The sequence below is a fragment of the Carcharhinus amblyrhynchos genome, unplaced genomic scaffold, assembly GCF_965287045.1.
Source record: "Carcharhinus amblyrhynchos unplaced genomic scaffold, sCarAmb.v2.hapA chromosome_1331, whole genome shotgun sequence".
In the NCBI taxonomy this organism is placed as follows: Eukaryota; Metazoa; Chordata; class Chondrichthyes; order Carcharhiniformes; family Carcharhinidae; genus Carcharhinus; species Carcharhinus amblyrhynchos.
The window spans coordinates 1-24,422 of NW_027651071.1; the positions used below are offsets into that span (position 1 = coordinate 1).

The 24,422-nt window shown below is 51.1% G+C and overlaps 1 protein-coding gene across 1 annotated transcript; it reads left to right on the plus strand.

Annotated features, from left to right (window-relative positions):
• Positions 1 to 1,180: 1,180 nt before the first annotated feature.
• Positions 1,181 to 17,064, plus strand: LOC145340720 (NADH dehydrogenase [ubiquinone] iron-sulfur protein 2, mitochondrial-like). Its single transcript, XM_080185182.1, has 8 exons — positions 1,181 to 1,252; positions 5,698 to 5,783; positions 5,877 to 5,996; positions 6,239 to 6,368; positions 10,300 to 10,395; positions 13,025 to 13,108; positions 14,186 to 14,243; positions 16,824 to 17,064. The coding sequence occupies exons 1-8, from the start codon at positions 1,181 to 1,183 to the stop codon at positions 16,859 to 16,861; spliced, it is 684 nt and encodes a 227-aa protein (XP_080041308.1). The 3' UTR covers positions 16,862 to 17,064.
• The last annotated feature ends 7,358 nt before the right edge of the window (positions 17,065 to 24,422 follow it).

Sequence of the window (24,422 nt, forward strand, 5' to 3'; positions counted from 1 at the left end):
CTCGCCCCCCCTTTCTCCCCTCGCCCCCTTTCTCCCCCTCGCCCCCCTTGTCTCCCCTCGCCCCCCCTTTTCTCCCCTCGCCCCCTTTCTCCCCTCGCCCCCTTTCTCCCCTCGCCCCCTTTCTCCCCTCGCCCCCTTTCTCCCCTCGCCCCCTTTCTCCCCTCGCCCCCTTTCTCCCCTCGCCCCCTTTCTCCCTCGCCCCCTTTCTCCCCTCGCCCCCTTTCTCCCCTCGCCCCCTTTCTCCCCTCGCCCCCTTTCTCCCCTCGCCCCCTTTCTCCCCTCGCCCCCTTTCTCCCCTCGCCCCTTTCTCCCCTCGCCCCCTTTCTCCCTCGCCCCCTTTCTCCCCTCGCCCCCTTTCTCCCCTCGCCCCCTTTCTCCCCTCGCCCCTTTCTCCCTCGCCCCCTTTCTCCCCTCGCCCCCTTTCTCCCTCGCCCCCTTTCTCCCCTCGCCCCCTTTCTCCCCTCGCCCCTTTCTCCCCTCGCCCCCTTTCTCCCCTCGCCCCCTTTCTCCCCTCGCCCCCTTTCTCCCCTCGCCCCCTTTCTCCCCTCGCCCCCTTTCTCCCCTCGCCCCTTTCTCCCCTCGCCCCCTTTCTCCCCTCGCCCCCTTCTCCCCTCGCCCCCTTTCTCCCCTCGCCCCCTTTCTCCCCTCGCCCCCTTTCTCCCCTCGCCCCCTTTCTCCCCCTCGCCCCCTTTCTCCCCTCGCCCCCTTTCTCCCCTCGCCCCTTTCTCCCCTCGCCCCCTTTCTCCCCTCGCCCCTTTCTCCCCTCGCCCGACAAAGGAACAGCCGAAAGCTCCTGGTGTTTGCTACAAATAAAGCTGTTGGACTTAACCTGGTGTTGTGAGACTTTCTTACTGAGCATACAGGAGGCAGAGAGTGTGATAGACACTAGTTACAGGGAGGTTGTCACACTACAGGTTCAGACAGGTAAATTGGCTGACACCAGGAGAGGCAGGCAGGTGGGTGCAGAAGTCTTGTGTGTCTATTTCCTTTCAAACAGGTATAGCATTTGGGATGCTGTTGAGGGGGATAGCCTATCAGGGGGAGATACCAGCAGTAGCCAGGCCTGTGACACCACAGCTGATTCTGCTGTGGGAAAGGGTCGGGTAAAGAGCCAGCGAGCAGTAGTAATAGGGGACTGGCTAGTTAGAAGCGTTTCTGTGGCCGGAATCGAGATTCCAGGATGGTGTGTTGCCTCCCTGGTGCCAGGGTCAAGGCGTCGCTGAACGATTGCAGGAAATTCTTAAAGGGGAGGGTGAGCAGCCACATATTGGTACCAACGACAGAGGTGGGAAAGAGATGAGGCCCTGAAATGTGAATACAGAGAGTTAGGCAGAAGGCTAACGTGCAGGACCTCGAAGATAATAATTTCAGGACTACTACCAGTGCCACGTGCCACTGGGAGTAGCAGTAGGAGATTAGACAGATGAATGCCTGGCTTGAGAGCTGGTGCAGGGGGCAGGGATTTGCTTTTTGAATTATTAGGATCTTTTCTGGGAAGGCTGATCTGTTCAAAAGGGATGGGTCCCACTTTGAACTGGAAGGGGGGCTTAAACTTCCTGGCGGGGAGATTTGGCTAGAGCACCCGGGAGGTTTAAATTAGTTTGGCGGGGGGGGGGGGGGGGGGGGGAGGAGGTGGGATCCAAAGTAGTAGGGAGACAGAAGAGAAGTTTGACAACAGCACAGAAGTTAAAGAGAGTGCATTAGTTAATAAAGGCAGTGTCAGTAGTCCTAGTATCAGACAGAAGCAAGACAGAGAGCAAGGGAAGTCCAGCTTAAACTGCATTTATTTCAATGCAAAAAAGCTGACAGGCAAGGCAGATGAACTCAGGCCATTGATCGGTACTTGGGACTGGGATATTATAGCAATTACTGAAACATGGCTAAGGGAGGGAGAGGACTGTCAGCTTAATGTTCCAGGGTATAGATGCTACAGGAAAGATAGAACAGGAGGTAAGAAAGGAGGTGGCGTTGCACTTTTGATAAGGGAAAGCATCACGGCCGTACTGAGATGGGATATATCCAAGGGTTCAGTCACTGAATCTAAATGGGTAGAACTGAGAAATAAAAAGGGGGAAATCACTGATAGGGTTGTACTATAGGCCCCCAAATAGTCAGCAGGAAATTGAGGAGCAAATATGTAAGGAGATTACAGATAGGTCCAAAAAAAGGGTGGTAATAGAGATTTTAATTTTCCCAATGTTGACTGGGACGGCCATCGTATTAGAGGGTTGGATAGAGAGAAATTTGTTGGATGTATTCAAGAGGAATTTCTCATTCAGTATGTGGATGGCCTGACTAGAGAGGGGGGCAAAACTTGACCTCCTCTTGGGAAATAAGGAAGAACGGGTGACTACTCTTGATGAGGGATCACTTTGGGACCAGTGACCATAATTCTATTAGTTTTAAGATAGCTGTGGAAAATGATAGGTCTGTCCCAAAAGTTAACATTCTAAACTGGGGCAAGGCCAATTTTGATGGTATCAGCAGAAACTTTCAAAAGTTAATTGGGGAAGTCTGTGGGAAGGAAAAGGGACACATGGTAAGTGGCATGCTTTCAAAAGCGTGTTAACCAGGGTTCAGAGTAAGCACATTTCTCTTAGAGTGAAGGGCAAGGCTGGCAGAAGTCGGGAATCCTGGATATTGAGGCCCTGGTCAAGAAGAAAGAGGCACATGAAGTGCGTAGGCAGCTGGGATCAAATGAATCTCTTGAAGAGAATAGGGGTAGAGTTAAGAAAAAGATCAGAAGGGCAAAAAGGGGACACAAAATTGTTTTGGCAGATAAGGCAAAGGAGAATCCAAAGAGCTTCTACAAATAAATAAAGGGCAAAAGAGTAATAAGGGAGAGAGTAGGGCCTGTTAAGGATCAACAAGGTCATCTATGTGCGCGGATCTACAAGAGATGGGTGAGATCCTAAATGAATATTTCTCATCAGTATTTACTGTTGAGAAAAGCAAGGATGTTAGGGAACTTGGGGAAATAAATATTGATGTCTTGAGGAGTGTACATATTACAGAGGAGGAGGTGCTGGAAGTCTTAAAGCGCATCAAGATAGATAAATCTGCAGGACCTGATGAGGTATACCCCAGGATGTTGTGGGAGGCGAGGGAGGAAACTGTGGGTGCTCTAGCAGAGAGATTTGCATCATCGAGAGTCACGGGTGAGGTGCCTGAAGATTGGAGATTGGCAAATGTGCCTTTGTTTAAAAAGGGCTGCAAGGAAAATTGTGGGAACTACACGCCAGTGAACCCTATGTAGCGGGTAAATTGTTGGGAGATATTTTAAGAAACAGGATCTACAGGCATTTAGAGATGCAAGGACTGATTAGGGACAGTCAGCATGGTTTTGTGAGTGGAAAATCATGTCTCTTAAATTTGATAGAGTTTTTTGAAGGAGTAACCAAGAAGGTAGATGAGGGCAGTGCAGTTATGTTGTTTGCATGGACTTTAGCAAGGCCTTTGACAAGGCACCACATGGTAGGTTGTTGCAGAAAGCAAATCTCACAGGATCCAGGTTAAGGTATCTAAATGGATACAAAATTGGCTCCTTGCCAGAGGGTGGTTGTAGAAAGTTGTTTTTCAAACTGGAGGCCTGTGACCAGCAGTGTGCCTCAGGGATCAGCCTGGGCCTCCTGTTATTTGTCACTTATATTAATGATTTGGATGTGAATATATGGGGCATGGTTAGTAAATTTGCAGATGACACCAAGATTGGTGGCATGGTGGACAGGTTATCTCCAGTTGCAGCAGGATCTTGATCAATTGAGCCAGTGGGCTGACGATTGGCAGATGGAGTTTAATTAGACAAATGCAAGGTAATGCATTTTGGTAGATTAAGTAAGAAGTCTGACAACACCAGGTTTAAGTCCAACCGATTTATTTGTTTGATAGTATTTGGTAGATTGAACCAGGGCAGGACTTACCCAGTTAATGGTAGGGTGTTGGGGAGAGTTACAGAATAAAGAGATCTAGGGGTATATGTTCATTGAAAGTGGAGTCACAGGTGGACAGAGTGGTGAAGAAGGCATTTGACATGCTCGGTTTCATCAGTCAGGAGTTGGAATGTCTTGTTGAAGTTGTACAAGACATTGGTAAGGCCACAGTTGGAATACTGTGCACGATTCTGGTCACCCTAATATGGAAAGGATATTATTAAATTAAAAAGACTGTAGAAAAGATTTACTAGGATGCTACTGGGACTTGATGGATTGAGTTATAAGGATGGATAGACAGGGACTTTTTACTCTGGAGCATAGGAGGCTGAGGGGTGACCTTATAGAGGTCTATAAAATAATGAGGGGCAGAGACAAGGTAGATGGTCAATATCTTTTCCCAAAAGTAGGGGAATCTAAAACTAGAGAGCATAGGTTTAAGGTGAGAGGGGAGAGACACAAGTGTTCAGAGGGCCAATGTTTTCACAGTAAAAAGTCTGACAACACCAGGTTTTAGTCCAACCGATTTATTTGATAGTAAACTCACTAGCTTTCGAGGGGATTCCCTCTTCTTCAGGTGAATGGAGAGTTCTGGCCTCAGACAGAGCATATAAAACACAGACAGTTTACAGATTACTGATTAGAATGCGAATCTTTACACCTAACCTGCTGTTCAAGTCCTAAAGTGGCTGACAATGTGTGTGGAAGGAGCACTGAGCACAGGTTAAAGAGATGTGTATTATCTCCAGACAGTACAGTAAATGAGGTTTTGCAAACCCAGGCAAGTCACGGGGGTTACAGATAGTGACAAGATCCATGTCGCACTATCTGTAACCCCCGTGACTTGCCTGGGTTTGCAAAACCTCACTTACTGTACTGTCTGGAGATGATACACATATCTTTAACCTGTGCTCAGTGCTCCTTCCACACACATTGTCAGCCACTTTAGGACTTGAACAGCAGGTTAGGTGTAAAGATTCGCATTCTACTCAGTAATCTGTGAACTGTCTGTGCTTTATATGCTCTGTCTGAGGCCAGAACCCTCCATTCACCCGAAGAAGAGGGAATCCCCTCGAAAGCTAGTGAGTTTACTATGGACTTGATGGATTGAGTTATAAGGTTGGACTAAAACCTGGTGTTGTCAGACTTTTTACTGTGTTTACCCCAGTCCAACGCCGGCATCTCCACATCATGACCAATGTTTTCACCCAGAGGGTGGTGAGTGTCTGGAACAAAATGCCAGAGGTAGTAGTAGAGACGGGTTCAATTTTATCTTAAAAAGCATTTAGATAGTTACATGAGTACGATGGGTATAGAGAGATATATGCTAAATGCAGGCAATTGGGATTAGTTTCGGGGTTTTTTTAAAAAAAAGAGCAGCATGGGGAAGTTGGGCCGAAGGGCCTGTTTCCATGCTGTAAACCTCTATGGCTCTGTGACTCTCTGTCCCCTCGTGCTGCCATCTCGCTACCTCTCTCATCGCGCTGCCGTCTCTTGCTCTCCCCTTCAGCTGCTATCTCTCGCGCTCTCTCTCAACTCGCGCCACCGTCTCTCACGTTCACTGCCCCCTTGCGCCGCCGCCCCCCCCCCCCCTCACTGCCCCGCTGCCCCATCTCCCGCCATGCCCTCTATGCCTCCTTCTTTTCTCCCTTACTCTCTTGAGCGTGCTCTCTGTTTCCTGCTCCCTTCTGCCTGTTCGAGTCCCTGCGCTCCCCCACATGCACTGACTCGTTCTCTCATGCTCACTGTGCCTCTTTTCCTCCTCCAGATGTTCACCAACAACAGGATCTGGAAGAAGCGGACAGTGGATATCGGTGTGATTGGTGCAGAGGAAGCTTTGAACTACGGATTTAGGTGAGGTGGGGTGGGAGAGGAGGGATGTATGGTGACTGGAAATCATGCCCTGCCACTCCTGTATACATCTAACCTCGCCTCTCTCCATCACAGTGGGGTAATGCTCCGCGGATCCGGAATCAAGTGGGATCTCAGGAAGACGCAGCCTTACGATGTTTATGACCAAGTTGAGTTTGATGTTCCGATTGGCAGCCGAGGAGACTGTTATGACAGGTCAGCAAACAGCGCGCTGATTTCACACTGATAGACTGAGTCTCATCTAGACAGTGTAGAGAAAGCGTTACTCTATCTAACCCCATGCTGTACCTGTCCTGGGAGAGTTCGATAGAGGCAGTGTAAAGAGAACTTTACTCTGTATCTAACCCTGTGCTGTACCTGTCCTGGGAGTGTTTGATGGGGGCAGTGTAGAGGGAGATTTACTCTGTATCTAACCTGCCCTCGCTACTATTCCACAGGTATTTGTGCCGAGTGGAGGAAATGAGGCAGAGTCTGCGAATCATTCTGCAGTGTCTGAATAAAATGCCTGAAGGTGAAATCAAAGTGGATGATGCCAAGATCTCTCCTCCCAAAAGAAGTGAGATGAAGGTACACGCAGTCACGCAACTTCCTGTTATTTGCTTCTGGGATGCACTTGTCACTGGCTAGGACAGCCTAGGGAACATAGTGCTGAGGCTCTGCATTGAGCCACTCCAGCCTGCATTGTGTAGTAATGGTTTGCCATAATCAAGTGGCTTTTCACTTGGGAGCCCCGTGCGTTGCTGCATGCCTGGATTCCAGGTAGACCAACCTGGCCATTGACAACATTTCTTTACCATATTCAAATACCCCCCCACTCACCGTCATGGTAAGGAGATGCAGTGGTGTAGTGGCATAATCCCTGGACTAATAACCCAGAGAGACAGAGTAATACTCTGAGGATAAAGGCAAATTTCTACAGATGCTGGAATCTGAAATAATAACAAAATGCTGGAAAATCTCTTCAGGTCTGACAGCATCTGTGGGGAGAGAATAGAGTCAACATTTCGAGTCTGGATGACTGCTGTTAGGAGCTCTGACAAATATTCATCCAGATTCAACATTGCCTCTATTATCAGATGCTTTCAGACCTGCTAAGATTTTCCAGAATTTTCTGGTAATGCTGTGAAGACTCGGGTTGGAATCGCACCATGGCACATGGTGACATTTGGCTCTACCGATGACTGTCGTTAAAAACCCATCTGGGTCACTAATGTCCTTCAGGGGAAGAAATTGGCTGTCTTTACCCGATCTGGCCTGCGGGTGACTCCAGAGCCACAGTAATCTGGTTGATTCTCAAATTCCTACTGAAATGACTGAGCGAGACACTCAGTTGCATTCAACCTTTACAAAGCAAAAGAAAAAGATTGAAACCAGACAGATTGACCGGAAACTACAACAGTAAACTCAGCCCTGTTGACCCTGCAAAGTCCTCCTGACTAATACCTGGGGGCCAGTGCCTCAATTGGAAGAGCTGTCTCACAGACTAGTCAAGCAACAGCCTGACGTAGTAGAAACATCGAAGCAGGAGGAGGCCATTTGAGCCTGCTCTGCCACTCATTAAGATCATGGCTGATCCTCCAACTCAATAACCTAATCCTGCTTTCTCCCAATAACCTTTGATCCCATTCGCCACAAGTGCTACATCCAGCCACCTCTTGAATGCATTCAATGTTTTAGCATCAACTAGTTCCTGTGGTAATGAATTCCACAGGGTCACCACTCTTTAGATGAAGAAATGTCTCCTCACCTCTGTCCTAAATGGTCCATCCTGAATCCTCAGACTGTGCTCCCTGGTTCTGGACTCCCCCACCATTGGGATCATCCTCCCTGCATCTATCCTGTCTAATCCTGTTTGATCTCTGAGATCTCCCCCCATTCGTCTGAACTCAAGCAAAAACAATCCTAACTGAGTCAATCTCTCCTCGTATGTTGGTCCCGCCATCCCTGGAATCAGCCTGGTAAACCTTCACTGCACTCCCTTGAGAGCAAGAACATCCTTCCACAGAAAAGGAGACCAAAACTGCACACAGTGCTCTCGGTGTGGCCTCACAAAGGCCCTATATAGTTGCAACAACATATCCCTGCTCCTGTACTTGAAACTTCTCGCAATGAAGGCTAACATACCATTTGCCTTCTTTATTGCCTGCTGCACCTGCATTCTTACCTTCAGTGACTAGTGCACAAAGACACCCAGGTCCCGCTGCACACTCCCCGCTCTTAATGTACAGCCATTCAGATAGTAATCTGCCGCCTTATTTTTGCTTCCAAAGTGAATAACCTCACATTTATCCAAATTATACTGTACCTGCCATTCAGCCCACTTGTCCAACCTGTCTAGATCATTCTGAAGGATCTTTGCATCCTCGTCACAGTTCACCCTCCCACCCAACTTGGTGTCATCTGCAAACTTGGAGATGTTACATTTGTTCCCTCGCCCAAATCATTAATATATATTAGGAATAGCTGGGATCCCAGCATCAATTCCTGTGGCACCGCACTAGTTCCTGCCTGCCAATTTAAAAAGCACCCATTAATTCCTACTCTTTGTTTCCTCTCTGCCAACCAGTGTTCTATCCATCTCAATACAATCCCGTGCACTTTAATCAAAAACTTTCTATAAGTCCAAATATACCACATCGAATGGCTCCCTCTTGTCAACTCTACTAGTTACACCTTAAAAGAATTTCAACAAATTTCTCAAGCATGATTTCCCTTCATAAATCCATGCTGGCTCTGTCTGATCCTGCCACTGCTTTCTAAATGCTCTGCTATAAAGTGCTTGATAATGGATTTGAAAATTTTCCCCACTACCGATATTAGGCTTATGGTCTATAATTCCCTGTTTTCTTGCTACCTCCCTTTTTGAATATTTGAGTGATATTCGCTACCCTCCAATTTGCAGGGACTGTTCTGGAGTCTATAGAGTTCTTGAAGGTGACCCACCAATGCATCCACTATTTCTAGAGCCGCTTCCTTAAGTACTCTGGGATGTAGATTATCAGGCCCTGGGGATTTATCCACCTTCAATCCCATCAACTTCCCCAGTACCATTTCTCTACTAATATTGATCTCCCTCAGTTCTTCCCTCTCACTAAACCTTGCATTCTCCAGCATTTCTGGCATCTGATTTGTGTCCTTTTTCTGTGAAGACAGAACCAAAGTACATATTCAGTTGCTCGGCTATTTCTGTGTCCCCTATTACACGTTTCCCCCATTTCTGTCTGTAGGGAACCTACATTTGTCTTCAACCTCTTTCTCTTCACGTTTCTATAGAAACTCTTAGTGTCAGTCTTTATGTTCCTTGCAAGCTTACTTTTGCACTGTATTTTCTCTTTCTTAATCAATCCCTTAGTCCTTTTTTGCTGAATTCTAAACTGCTCCCTAACCTCAGACCTATTGTTTTTCTTGGCCAATCTATATGCTTCTTCCTTAGATCAAATACTTCTCTAACTTCCTATGTAAGCCATGGGTTGGCTGGCCCTCTTACCCATTTTGCTTTTGTGTCAGACAGGAATAAACAGTTGCTGCAGTTCCCCTATACGTTTCTTGAATGTTTGACATTGTCTATCCACTGTCATCCCTTTAAGTAACTTCCCAAGGCCAACTCACCCCTCATAGTTTCTTTTATTAAGATAATTAAGGATCCCACGCACCCCGGGCATTCTCTCTTCCACCTTTCTCTAGTTTCTGAATCAACTACTTCACTCTCCATCTTGAGAACGCGCTCTAGCATGTTATGGTTGCTCATCTCCAAAGGGTCTCACACAGCTAGATTGGCAATGATCCTCTCCTCATTACACAGTGCCCAGTCTAAGATGGCCTGCTCTCCAGTGGGTTCCTCCATATATTGATCAAGAAAACTATTCCAGATACACTCCAAGAATTCCTCATTTACGGCATTGAGGCTAATTTGATTGCTCAATCTATGCAGATTAAAATCATTCATAATCGCCAATATGCATCACTAATTTCATGTTTAATGCCATTCCCAACATCACTGCTGTTTGGGGGTCTATATATGATTCTCATGGAATCATACCTTACAGCTAATGTCCCAGACTCTACCTTCACCGTTCCTTAGTGTGTCCTATCCCATTGGGAGAGGTGGTACAGTCTGGAGGAAGTTGCCCTGGGAGTCTGGGAGTCTTGAAGTCTCATGACACCAGGTCATATATGGGCAAGGCAACCTCCCACTGATTAATGTGTACTGTTCCACCCTCAGCCGATGAATCAGTATGCCTCCATGTTGAACACCAACTGGAGAAAGCACTAGGGGTGACAAGAGTACAGAATGTACTCTGGATGGGGAATTTCAATGTCAGTCACCAAGAGGGGCTTGGTAGCAGCACCATAGACTGAACTGTCCGGGTCCTGAAAGACATAAATGCTAGACTGGGACTGCGGTGGATGGTTCCCTCGCTCTGCTCGCTCGCTGCCTCAAGTTTTTGCTCTGTTCTGCACCCTCCCATCACCCTCTGTGACTCTTACTGCTTCACAGACCTCAATGGAGTCTCTGATTCACCACTTCAAGTTATACACTGAAGGATATCAGGTGCCGCCAGGAGCCACGTACACTGCCATCGAGGCTCCCAAGGTAAGAGTGTTGTTAGAAAATGTAGGGAGTGGTCTCCCTGGGACCTTTTGATTTGATTTATTTTATTTATATTAGCATACAGTGAAAAGTATTGTTTTGTGCACGTTCTACAGACAAAACATACCATTCACAGTGAAGGAAACAGAGTGCAGAATGTAGTGTTACAGTTATAGCTAGGGTGTACAGAAAAATCAACTTCGTGCAAGGTAAGTCCATTCAAAAGTCTGGCAGCAGGGACGAAGCTGTTCTTGAATCAGTTGGTACATGACTTTTGTATCTTTCTCCTGAAGGAAGAAGGTGGAAGAGAGAATGTCCGGGGTGTGTGGGATCCTTAATTAGGCTGGCTGTTTTGCCGAGGCAGCGGGAAGTGTAAACAATTGATGGGAGGCTGGTTTGCGTGATGGATTGGGCTACGTTCATGGCCCTTTGTGGTTTCTTGCAGTCTTGGACAGAGCAGGAGCCATATCAAGCTGTGATACAGCCAGAGAGAATGCTTTCTATGGTGCATCTGTTAAAGTTGATAAGACCTGTAGTGGACATGCCAAATTTTTAAAATTTTCTGAGAGTAGAGGTGTTGTTGGGCGTTAGTGTCAGCATGGGGGGAACTAGGACAGATTGTTGGTGATCTGGACGCCTAAAAACTTGAAGCTCTCGAGCATTTCTACTTTATTCCCATTGATGTAAACAGGGGCATGTTCTCCTTCCTGAAGTCGATGACAATCTCCTTCGTTTTGTTGACATTGAGGGAGAGATTATTGTTGCTGCATCAGTTCACCAGATTCTCTATCTCATTCCCCTGTGCTCTGTCTCGACGTTGTTTGAGATCTGACCCACTATGGTAGTGTTGTCAGCAAACTTAAAAATCAAGTTGGAGGGGAATTTGGTCACATTCATAGGTGTATAAGGCATAAAGTAGGAGGCTGAGGACACAGTCTTGTGGGGCATTGGTGTTACATAGAACATAGAAGAGTACAGCACAGTACACAGAGACATAAAGGATTCTCAGGGGGGCTTGACAGGATAGATGCTGAGAGGGCAGAATCTTTGAATAAACAGTCACCCATTTAAGACAGAGATGAGGAATTTCTTCTCTGAGGGTAGTGAACCTGTGGCAGTCTTAACTGCAGAGGTTTGTAGTGTCTGGGTCATTATTTGATTTGATTTATTGCTGTCACATGTATTAATATGCAGTGAAAAGTATTGTTTCTTGTGCACTCTCCAGACAAAGCATACTGTTCATAGAGATGGAAACGAGACAGTGCAGAATGTAGCGTTACAGTCATAGCTAGGGTGTGGAGAAAGATCAACTTAATGAAAGATAAATCCATTGAAAAGTCTGACAGCAGCAGGGAAGAAGCTGTGCTTGAGTTGGTTGGTACGTGACTTTTGTATCTTTTTCCTAACGGAAGGAGGTGGAAGAGAGAATGTCTGGAGTGTGTGGGCTCCTTAATTATGCTGACTGCTTTGTTGAGGCAGTGGGAAGTTTAGACAGAGTCTGTGGTTGGGATTCACATGATGGATAGCGTGACATTGACGACCTTTTGTAGTTCCTTGCCGTCTTGGGCACAGCAGGAGCCCATACCAAGCTGTGATACAACCAGAAAGAATGCTTTCTATGGTGCATCTGTAAAAGTTGGTGAGAGTCTTAGCTGACGTGCCAAATGTCCTCAGTCTTCTGAGAAAGTAGAGGCCTTAAATATATTCAAGGCTGAGATGGACAGATTTTTTATCAGTAAGGGTATCAAGGGTTATTGGGATATGGTGGGAGTGGAGAATTATCAATCATCATGAACTCATTGAATGGCAATGGTAGACTCGATGGGTTGAGTGGAATACTTCTGCTCCTACATCTTACGGATTTCTAATTTCAGAATGCCATGAGAAATTCTTGTCTGAGTCTTCAGATTGGTGGAACTAGGCTCACCGAACATTTCTATGGTTGATTTAGATTCTTGAATGAAAAGGGAGTCAAGGGACGGCTTGGCGGGGGGAGCGAGGGGAGAGAGGCCATTAGAGAGAATTTGAAGTTGAGGGAGGCAGACAGGTGGAAACCTGGCTGGGATCCAGGGAGAGAGGGGCAGTTTGAGGAGAGCTAGGGAGATGGAGGAAGGGGGAAAACAAACTGAGTGAGGGAAAGGGATGCAGTGGAATGCCTGGGAGGTCAGGAATGGAGAGATGGAAACTGGGGAGGGAGGCTCAGCAAAGAACAGGAGATTGTGGACAGAGGAAGGGAAGGAGATGAAATGAGACATTCAGTATGAAGGGCAGGCGTTGAAGGAGGGATGGAGACAGTAAGAAGGACAATTTGGAGAGGAGGAGAGTGATAGAGATTCCAGCCAGGAGAGAGCACTGACGAGTTCCTGGACCCACCCCAGGGAATGAGAACTGAGTTCAGGCGATTCACAGCTTCCCGAATGAACTTGTCGCCTGTCCCGCCCCCAGCCACACCCCCGCTAGCGTACGAGGAGCATTCCCCTTTGCCCCCTCACTCTCCCTCCTCTCCCCCCTCCTGTTCCCCCCACTCCACCCCTCACGATGCCACCTCCTTCCCCATCCACCTAGAGTGAGGAGAGACAGCTCACTCTGTATTCTGCTCACAGTCTCTCTCTCGCTCGCTCTCTCACCACAGGGGGAGTTTGGCGTATACTTGGTCTCGGACGGAAGCAGTCGTCCATATCGCTGCAAGATAAAAGCACCGGGATTCGCCCACTTGGTAGGTCATGTAGGTCTGGGTGTATCTGTATCTGTACGAGTCCTAATTTCTTGCTGCTGGGAAGCAGCAATGTGTGTGTGCTTCTCTCTCTCTGGCGTATATGGGGTGTCAGGGAGGGGTAGTACCTCTGGTGGGGGAACATGTCACGTCTTTTGCAGGGCGGTTTGTCCACCCTTTGTCCCACCTGGCACTCAGCTCTCATCTGTGGCTCTCCGTAGCTGTTTGCATGCAACAGCGGCCACACCCCGGGCAACGGCTACGACAAGCCAGCTAAACCAGGTGAGGGTAGCCGACGGGTCTCAACCCTCAGTGAGATAGGGAGATGTCTATCCCAGCATGTGAAGACAGAGTCCGGTGGATTGAGCAGACAAGACCAGTGGAAGGTCCAGCAGTCAAGAAGGTGGTTTCTGCAAATTTTGTGGAACGCGAAGAGCAGGACAAGACACAGGAGACGTCCTGATCCCATCTCTAACCATCTTGACTCTTGTCTTGCCACTGGATCTAGATGGGAATTGGGAAGAGAGAGTGAGGCTGACGCTGCGCAACTCTCCCTCACTTGAATCCAAATCAAGCACTAGTTTCGACACCATCATCTGTCCAGTATGTGCCAGGACATTCCCTGCCTGAATTGCCCTGATCAGTCATCTTCAGACACACCGCAACCAGCCTCAAAATGATTAATGGTGTCGAGCTCCTCATCGATGACAATGGAGAAACAACAACTGTCTCCGTGGGCGTGTGTGTGTGTGTTGGGGGAGGGGGCGGGGGCACTGCGCGCGGGCCCCTCCCGTGCGCGTGCGCGCGGGCCCCTCCCTGTGCGCGTGCGCGCGGGCCCCTCCCTGTGCGCGTGCGCGCGGGCCCCTCCCTGTGCGCGTGCGCGCGGGCCCCTCCCTGTGCGCGTGCGCGCGGGCCCCTCCCTGTGCGCGTGCGCGCGGGCCCCTCCCTGTGCGCGCGCACCTGAGTGTATGCACCACCGTGGGCCTGCCCTCGTGTGGCCAAACTGCCCCGCCCCCTCCATCCCTGTGCCCCCCTTGTCTCTCTCCACCTGCCTGATCTAACTCCATTGTTTTTATGCAGGCTGGACTAGACAGAATGTCTGAGGGACACATGCTGGCCGATGTGGTTGCAATCATTGGTGAGTCTCTGACTTTGGGTGTGAGGGGGGAGGAGGATGGTGCCAAGGGGAGCTGGATGGAGTGTCATCACATCAGCTGCAAGAGGCTGATTTTGAAATCAGATTTCCGTTTCTGTGTGCTCGCTGTTTCGCAGTACAGACTGAGGCCATTCAACCAATTCCTGCCTGCTCTTTGCTCGATCTATCCTAAGCAACAGACAGGAATAGTCAGCCTCACTCCCTTCAGACACAAGCATCACACACACTGCTCAGTTCCAATGCTGGCAGTGGGGACATTGTAGAGGGAGCTTTACTCTGTATCTAACCCCGTGCTGTACCTGTCCTGGGAGTGTTTGATGGGGACAGTGTAGAGGGAGATTTACTCTGTATCTAACCATGTGCTGTACCTGTCCTGGGAGTGTTTGATGGGAACAGCCTCTGCAGTGCAGAAGCTCTAAAATCAGCCTGGTTTTGCCTTTGGGGTGTGAGCTGTGGACTGAGTCAGATCAGTACTGATGGGGAAAGAGGGAAGTAAATTCTGGGCGATGGACAGCTGAAGGACATAACACTTGTTTTCCATGATTCAGATTTCCTGTGTCTAATCTTGTGCCTATTAATGTCACTCAGTCCTTTTGTATTTCCTCATTCTCACAACATGTATCCACCTGACATTACTGCCTGTCTCTCAGCCACAGCCACTGCTGGTCTCTATTACTGAGGGCAGAGGAGGAAAAGTGGGAGGAAGAGGATGTGAAGGAGAGAGGGAGGGATGAGAGAGAGAAGAGGGACAAGAGAGAAGGGTGTGTGTGTGTGTGTGTGTGTGTGTGAGAGAGAGAGAGTGAGTGGGGAGAATGGAGAGTGGTGTGTGTGTGAGAGATAGGGGGAGGGGACGAGTGTGAGAATGAGCAGCCGGGTTTGAGGGGGGGAGTGGATATGGGAGGGTGTGATACACCAGGGGGACAATGGGAGGGGGGGGTAGTGTTGCTGCAGGACAGATTAGTTGCCCCCACCCAGGCATAGAGTCTGTCTGGATCCTGAATTGCTGCCTGAGCTGAGAGTGAGTAGACCCCAGACTGTCTCTGCTGATTGTTTACCTGAGCAGCAAGATTTCCTCTCTCCCCACCCCGCCCCCGCTCCACACACTCCAAAGCAAAGTGACCGCTATCATGCTGCAAATATCTCTGACTGTATGTCCAGAATTAGCTCTGAACGGCCATACTGTGGTTGTTAACTGACTTGTCAAAGGGACACACTTCCCCATTCTCGTTATTCACGTGAGAACAGTGTTCAGTGTCATGTACTGCACACTATCTCTCTGTCCATTTTAAGCCAGTGCTGTCACTGACCTGCTGCTGGGGATATAGAACAGCATCCGCTCAACCCTCCAGCCTGCAGCACTGCTCTACGTGTGACTTCAAATCCAATTTCCTACTTACTCTCCCCCCTCCCCCAGCCACTCCCATACCCCCACTCTGGGGTCTGCTCCCCCTCGCCCCCCCCCCCCCAATGCCAGTAAGACCATAAGTTATAAGACAGAATTAGGCCATTTGGCCAATCGAGTCTGCATCACCATTCATTCACGGCTGATATTTTTCTCATCCCCATTCTCCTGTCTTCTGCCCTTAACCCTTGATCCCCTTATTGATCAAGAACCTATCTATCTCTGTCTTAAAGACACTCAATGACCTGACCTCCATAGTCCTCTGTGGCAATATGGTTCACCACTTTCTGGCTGAAGAAATTCCCCCTCATCTCAGTTTTAAAGGAGCTTCCCTTCGCTCGGAGGTTGTGCCCTCGAGTTCTAGTCTTCTAGAACACTCGCTAACACAGGGACCAGCCCCACCAAAACCTCTTCCTCCGTCCCAATTCTGTTCCTACAGACCCCGCTGCCTCTCTGGCTGTGCCAGCCCAATGCCCCTGCGAACTAGGTCGCTTCTCGTTCTTCCAGTGAGTTACAGACCCAACCTTCTCGACCTTTCCTCATCAGATGATCTCCTTTGTGCCAAAAATCAGCCAAGTCAACTTCCCCTGAACAACTTCCAAAGCAAGTATGTCCTTCCTTAAGCCAGGAGACCATGGCCAGAATTTTCCTGTTCTGTCTGCCATGGGAATCGTAGCGGGTGAGTGGCGGACCCTGGAAAGGACTTGACCTCGGGTGGGATTTTCTGGTTTCAGGGCAAGTGAGGCCTGAAAATCCCACCCCATAATTGACCTCAATGTGATCTGACAATGCTGTGTACATCTGGAGCTAGTCTTCTCTAACTCCATGCTCCGTTCCATTTGCAACAAGGCTCTGGGAGTGTTTGATGGGGACAGTGTAGAGGGAGATTTACTGCACTTGGAACACAAATCCTTGAGTCATGTTGATTTCCAGCTAGTTGTTGATCTTTTGAAAAGAGGAACTATCTGAAAAGAAGCAGTTATTCTGAGAATGGTGATGCAACTTCCACTGAACGCACTGTTAGCATATAGGTAGTTGATGCAACTTTGGTTCAGATTAAGCCCAGTAGCTGGAAAGTGACATATTTGTTCTTGGTACAGTTTGTGTGTTCAATATTCCACAGCAGTCGGCTCATGTCTGTGTCTCTGTTTCTCTTTCAGGCACCCAGGACATAGTGTTTGGTGAAGTGGACCGATAGTGTTGCCAATGACAGGGACACTTCGAGTGGTCTTACCTCTGTCTCTCTTGTGTGATTTGATTTGCCCCGCACCTCTCCAATTCCAGGGAATCTCCTCCAGGCCTCCCCCACCCCAGGCCTTTTGCGTACTCCCCTATGTGTCTGCCTGGCCATGTCTGCGGTTTCATCTCTTCTGCTGGTTAATAAACGTTGGAGATGTCGTTGATCAGTCTTGGCTCATTTGTGCTAAAACAACTGTAGTATTGCAGGGGCATTGGGCTGGCACAGCTAGAGAGGCAGCGGGGTCTGTAGGAACAGAATTGGGACGGAGGAAGAGGTTTTGGTGGGGCTGATCCCTGTGTTAGCGAGAGCAGGATTTGGGTTCAGATCACTTAGGGGGTTGTGGGATCAGGGCCTGAATCCCTCGGGCACCCTGGAAAACAGCTGTCCGCCGTGCTTGATTCCAGATAGCAATTTCAGTCTGGCTGCTCTCAAGGCCCACCGTTGAGGGGAGCGGCGAAGGGGGGCTCAGCGCTGGGGGGAGAGAGGGGAGGGGATCGGGCAGTCCAAATGTGTGCCAATTCTATTCTTTTGCCATCACCATTAACCCCCCCGCCTCTCTTTCCCCCCCCCCCGCCCGCCTCTCTTTCCCCCCCCCCGCCCGCCTCTCTTTCCCCCCCCCCGCCCGCCTCTCTTTCCCCCCCCCCGCCCGCCTCTCTTTCCCCCCCCCCGCCCGCCTCTCTTTCCCCCCCCCCGCCCGCCTCTCTTTCCCCCCCCCCGCCCGCCTCTCTTTCCCCCCCCCCGCCCGCCTCTCTTTCCCCCCCCCCCGCCCGCCTCTCTTTCCCCCCCCCCGCCCGCCTCTCTTTCCCCCCCCCCGCCCGCCTCTCTTTCCCCCCCCCCGCCCGCCTCTCTTTCCCCCCCCCCCGCCCGCCTCTCTTTCCCCCCCCCCGCCCGCCTCTCTTTCCCCCCCCCCGCCCGCCTCTCTTTCCCCCCCCCCGCCCGCCTCTCTTTCCCCCCCCCCGCCCGCCTCTCTTTCCCCCCCCCCGCCCGCCTCTCTTTCCCCCCCCCCGCCCGCCTCTCTTTCCCCCCCCCCGCCCGCCTCTCTTTCCCCCCCCCCGCCCGCCTCTCTTTCCCCCCCCCCGCCCGCCTCTCTTTCCCCCCCCCCGCCCGCCTCTCTTTCCCCCCCCCCGCCCGCCTCTCTTTCCCCCCCCCCGCCCGCCTCTCTTTCCCCCCCCCGCCCGCCTCTCTTTCCCCCCCCCCGCCCGCCTCTCTTTCCCCCCCCCCGCCCGCCTCTCTTTCCCCCCCCCGCCCGCCTCTCTTTCCCCCCCCGCCCGCCTCTCTTTCCCCCCCCCGCCCGCCTCTCTTTCCCCCCCCCGCCCGCCTCTCTTTCCCCCCCCCGCCCGCCTCTCTTTCCCCCCCCCGCCCGCCTCTCTTTCCCCCCCCCGCCCGCCTCTCTTTCCCCCCCCCGCCCGCCTCTCTTTCCCCCCCCCGCCCGCCTCTCTTTCCCCCCCCCGCCCGCCTCTCTTTCCCCCCCCCGCCCGCCTCTCTTTCCCCCCCCCGCCCGCCTCTCTTTCCCCCCCCCGCCCGCCTCTCTTTCCCCCCCCCGCCCGCCTCTCTTTCCCCCCCCCGCCCGCCTCTCTTTCCCCCCCCCGCCCGCCTCTCTTTCCCCCCCCCGCCCGCCTCTCTTTCCCCCCCCCGCCCGCCTCTCTTTCCCCCCCCCGCCCGCCTCTCTTTCCCCCCCCCGCCCGCCTCTCTTTCCCCCCCCCGCCCGCCTCTCTTTCCCCCCCCCGCCCGCCTCTCTTTCCCCCCCCCGCCCGCCTCTCTTTCCCCCCCCCCGCCCGCCTCTCTTTCCCCCCCCCCGCCCGCCTCTCTTTCCCCCCCCCCGCCCGCCTCTCTTTCCCCCCCCCCGCCCGCCTCTCTTTCCCCCCCCTCCGCCCGCCTCTCTTCCCCCCCCTCCGCCCGCCTCTCTTCCCCCCCCTCCGCCCGCCTCTCTTCCCCCCCCTCCGCCCGCCTCTCTTCCCCCCCCTCCGCCCGCCTCTCTTCCCCCCCCTCCGCCCGCCTCTCTTCCCCCCCCTCCGCCCGCCTCTCTTCCCCCCCCTCCGCCCGCCTCTCTTCCCCCCCCTCCGCCCGCCTCTCTTCCCCCCCCTCCGCCCGCCTCTCTTCCCCCCCCTCCGCCCGCCTCTCTTCCCCCCCCTCCGCCCGCCTCTCTTCCCCCCCCTCCGCCCGCCTCTCTTCCCCCCCCTCCGCCCGCCTCTCTTCCCCCTCCGCCCGCCTCTCTTCCCCCCCCTCCGCCCGCCTCTCTTCCCCCCCCTCCGCCCGCCTCTCTTCCCCCCCCTCCGCCCGCCTCTCTTCCCCCCCCTCCGCCCGCCTCTCTTCCCCCCCCTCCGCCCGCCTCTCTTCCCCCCCCTCCGCCCGCCTCTCTTCCCCCCTCCGCCCGCCTCTCTTCCCCCCCCTCCGCCCGCCTCTCTTTCCCCCCCCCCCGCCCGCCTCTCTTTCCCCCCCCCCCCCCCCATAGAATATAAAACATTACAGCACAGAAACAGGCCTTTTGGCCCTTCTTGTTTGTGCTGATCCATTTTTCTGCCTCGTCTCATTGACCTACATCAGGACCATGCATACCCCTCTCATCCATGTACCTGTCCAAGTTTTTCTTGCATGTTAAAAGTGAGCCTGTTTTCGCCACTTCATCTGGCAGCTCATTCCACACTCCCACCACTCTGCGTGAGGAATTCCCCCCTCCCTAATATTCCCTTTAAACTTTTTCCTCTTAACACCTGTCCTCTTTTTTATCTCCCCCATCCTCAGTGAAAAAAGCCTGCTTGCATTCACTCTACCCATCATAATTTATACACCTCTATCAAATCTCCCCTCATTCTTCTAGCTCCAGGGAATAAAGTCCTAACCTATTCAACCTTTCTGTGTAACTCAGTTCTTCAAGTCCTGGCAACATCCTTGTAACCCTTCTCTGCACTCTTTCAACCTGATTAATATCCTTTTGTAATTAGGTGACCAAAACTGCACACAATACTCTCAATTCGGCCTCACCAATGTCTTATACAACCTCACCATAACATTCCAACTCTTATACTCATACTCTGATTTATAAAAGCCAATGTACCAAAAGCAGTCTTTATGACCTTATCTACCTGTGATGCCAGTTTTAGGGAATTATGTATCTGTATTCACAGATCCCCCTGTTCTACTACAATCTTCAGCGTCCTACCATTTACCTTGTATGTTCTACCTTAGTTTGTCCTTCCAAAGTGCAATAACTCACATTTGTCTGCATTAAACTCCATCTGCCATTTTTCAGCCCATTTTTCTAGTTGGTCCAATTCCCTCTGCAAGCTTTGAAAACCTTCCTCACTGTCCATTACACCTCCAATCTTTGTATCATCGGCAAATTTGCTGAACCAATTTACCACATTATCATCCAGATCATTGATATAGATGACAAACAACAATGGACCCAACACTGATCCCTGCGGCACACCACTAGTCACAGGCCTCCACCAGCGCTCTGGCTCAATGGAAGAAGCCAGTGCCTAATCCAATTTACCACCTCTCCAGGTATATCTCGCGACTGAACCTCCCACGTGGGACCTTGTCAAAGGCCTTACTGAAATCCATGAAGACAACATCTACTGCCTTCCCTTCATCCATTTTCCTGGTAACCCCATCGAAAAACTTTAATAGATCGGTTAAACATGACCTACCACGCACAAAGCCATGTTGACTCTCCCGAATAAGTCCTTGTCCATCCATAGAATTTGTAGATCCGATCTCTGAATACTCCTTCCAATAATTTACTTTGGTCTACACCCTCCCCCCGCCCCGCTCTGTACACCCTACCCCCTGCCCCCCACTTCCCGTGCCCCGCCCCCCCCCGTGCCATAATAAGAACATAAGAAATAGGAGCAGGAGTAGGCCATCTAGCCCTTCGAGCCTACCCCGCCATTCAATAACTTCATGGCTGATCTGAAGTGGATCAGTTCTACTTTCCCGCTTTCTCCCCATAACTCTTAATTCCTTTGCCGACCAAAAACCTATCTACCCGTGTATTAAATACCACTTCAACGGGCAGCGAATTCCAGAGATTTACCACCCTTTGAGTGAAGAAGTTCCTCCTCAACTCCGTTCTAAACTGCTCCCCCCTTATCTTGAGCTTGTGCCCTCTAGTCCTGCTGTCCTTTCTGAGCACGAAGAATTTCTCTACCTCTACCCTATCCATCCCCTTCATTATCTTATACATCTCTATAAGATCCCCCCTCATCCTTCTAAACTCCAACGAGTACAGACCCAGTCGATTCAGTCTCTCTTCATAGTCCAACCCCCTCATCTCTGGTATCAGCCTAGTGCAAACGGCTTCTGAAAATCGAGAAAGACCACATCCACTGGCTCTCCTCTATCCACCGCCCTAGACACATCCTCATAGAACTCCAATAAATTCGTCAGACACGACTTCCCCTTAACGAAACCGTGCTGCGTCTGCTCTATCAAGCAATTCCTGTCAAGATGCCTCGCTATTTCCTCCTTGATGACGGATTCTAACATTTTACCTGCAACAGACGTTAAACTAACTGGCCTATAATTCCCTGCCTTTTGCCTGGCACCCTTCTTAAACAATGGCGTAACATTAGCCGTTTTCCAATCTTCCGGCACTTCCCGGGAATCCAGCGATATTTGGAAAATAACCACCAAGGCATCCACTATTACCTCTGCCATTTCTTTCAGAACCCTCGGATGCATTCCATCTGGTCCTAGGGACTTGTCCACAATCAGTCCCTCCAGTGTGTCGAGCACCGCCTCTCTAGTAACAATAATGTCATTGAGACCCTCCAGTCCACCACCTTTCCATCGCTAACACCCGGCAAATTATTCACGTCCTCCTCCGTGAAGACCGAAACAAAAAAGTTATTCAAGACCTCAGCCATTTCCCCATCCCCTATCACTAAGTCCCCCCTCTCATCCTCTAAGGGTCCAACGTTCACCCTAGCCAGCCTTTTCCTTTTTATATATTTATAAAAACTCTTGCTATCCTTTTTTTATATTAAGCGCTAGCCCAGCTTCATAGTTTCTCCTACCCTTCTTTGTCATTCTTTGTTGACATTTAAACCTCTTCCAATCCTCTTCTCGCCCACTACTCTTAGCTACTCTAAATGCATCCGCTTTTAATTTAACACTTTCCTTCACTTCCTTCGTTATCCACAGCTTATTACCTCTCCTCCTACGGTCCTTTTTAACCATCGGAATAAATTTCTGCTGAGCACCAAGAAAGATCTCCTTAAAGATCCTCCACTGCTCCTCAGCAGACCTACCTTCCAACTTGCTCCCCCAGTCAACATTCGCCAATTCTTCTCTCATCCTACTGTACTCCCCTCTATTCAAACAAAGTACGCGTGTCCAGGAACCCACTTTCTCCTCGTCCATCTGCATCAGAAACTCCACCATACAATGATCAATCTCCCCAAGAGGATCCTTCACCGCAAGGTCCCTAATTCTACCCGCCTCATTACATAACACCAGATCCAAGATAGCTCGCTCCCTCGTCGGCTCCAACACACACTGTTCGAGGAAACTATCCCAGCAGCATTCCAAGAACTCTTCCTCGAGCCCACCGCGTCCAACATGGGTCGACCAATCAATATGCAGATCGAAATCCCCCATAATTATCACCGTTCCATTCCTGCACGCTGCACTTATTTGCGCGTTAACAGCCCGCCCCACCTCCAGATCATTATTCAGGGGCCTATAGACGACACCCACCAGCGTCTTCCTCCCTTTGCTGTTCCTAATCTCTACCCACAACAATTCCACTTTCTGCTCCTTGGCTCCTATATCATCCCTTGCTACCACCCTGATGCTATCCTTAATCAGCAGAGCTACGCCCCCCCTTTTTCCTCCCGCCTATCCTTCCTAAACACTTGATACCCCTGGACATTCAGCTCCCAGTCCCTGTCACCTTGCAGCCACGTCTCTGTAATGGCCACCAGATCGTATCCATTTGTGCTGATCTGCGCCACCAGCTCATCCACTTTATTCCGAATGCTTCGTGCATTCAGATAAAGTGCCTTCATCCCAGCCTTCACCTGTACCCTATTTGCCAGAACGCCACCAACCATACTCACGCCCCCTACTCCCTTTATTATTGGGACATCCTCGGCCTCTTCCCTTACCTGTACCCTCTCCTTTACTTTAGACCCCGTAATGTCACCTACCCTCGCACCCTCCCCCCCGCTAATTAGTTTAAAGCCCTAGGACTATTAGTTACGTGGCGAAAAACTGCAGCAGGCGACGGTGCAGAGGGACCTCGGGGTCCTTGTGCATGAGTCGCAAAAACCCAGCTTGCAGGTGCAGCAGGTGGTCAGGAAGGCGAATGGGATGCTGGCCTTCATAGCGAGGGGGATTGAATATAAAAGTAGGGAGGTCTTGCTGCAGCTGTATAGGGCATTGGTGAGGCCGCAGCTGGAGTACTGTGTGCAGTTTTGGTCGCCGTACTTGCGCAAGGATATTTTGGCCTTGGAGGAAGTGCAGAGGAGGTTTACTAGGCTGATACCGGAGTTGAGGGGGTTGAGCTATGAGGAGAGGCTGAATAAACTAGGCTTGTACTCGTTAGAGTTTAGAAGAATGAGGGGAGATCTCATTGAGACATATAAGATGATGAATGGGATGGATAGGATAGAGGTGGAGAGACTCTTCCCGCTCAGAAAGGACATTTAAACCCCTCCCAATCCTCTTCTCGCCCACTACTCTTAGCTACTCTAAACGCATCTGCTTTTAATTTAACACTTTCCTTCACCTCCTTCGTTATCCATGGCCGATTACCTCTCCTCCTACGATCCTTTTTAACCATCGGAATAAATTTCTGCTGAGCACCAAGAAAGATCTCCTTAAAGATCCTCCACTGTTCCTCAGCGGACCTACCTTCCAACACACTCCCCCAGTCAACATTCGCCAATTCCTCTCTCATCCTACCGTACTCCCCTCTGTTCAAACAGAGGACACAAGTCCAGGACCCTACTTTCTCATCCTCCATCTGCATCAAGAACTCCACCATACAATGATCACTCTTCCCAAGAGGATCCTTCACCACAAGGTCCCTAATTCTACCCACCTCATTACATAGCACCAGATCCAAGATAGCTCGCTCCCTCGTCGGTTCGGTTTCGTTGGTTCATGCCCACCTCCCCCCCTTCCCCCCTTCCCCTGCTCCCCCCCCGTTCTTCCCCTCCCTCCCCCCAGTTCTTCCCCCCTCCCCCAGTTCTTCCCCCACTCCCCACTTTCTCCCCCCTTTCTCCCCCTGCTTCCTCCCCCACCCCTTCCCCTTCCCCCCCTTCCCCTTCCCTCAACCCCTCCCCACCCCTCCCCTCCCCCAACCCCCTCCCTCCTCCCCCACCACTTCCCTAACCCCCTTACCCCCGCTTCCCCAAACCCCTTCCCCCACTCCTCCTCCCCCACTCCCCCTCCCCCCTCCTCCCCCTCCCAACATCCTCTCCCCCCTCCCAACATCCTCTCCCCTCACCTCCCCTCCAGCCGTCCTCCCACCCCTCCTCCCCCCGCCTCCTCCCCCCTCCCCCCGCCT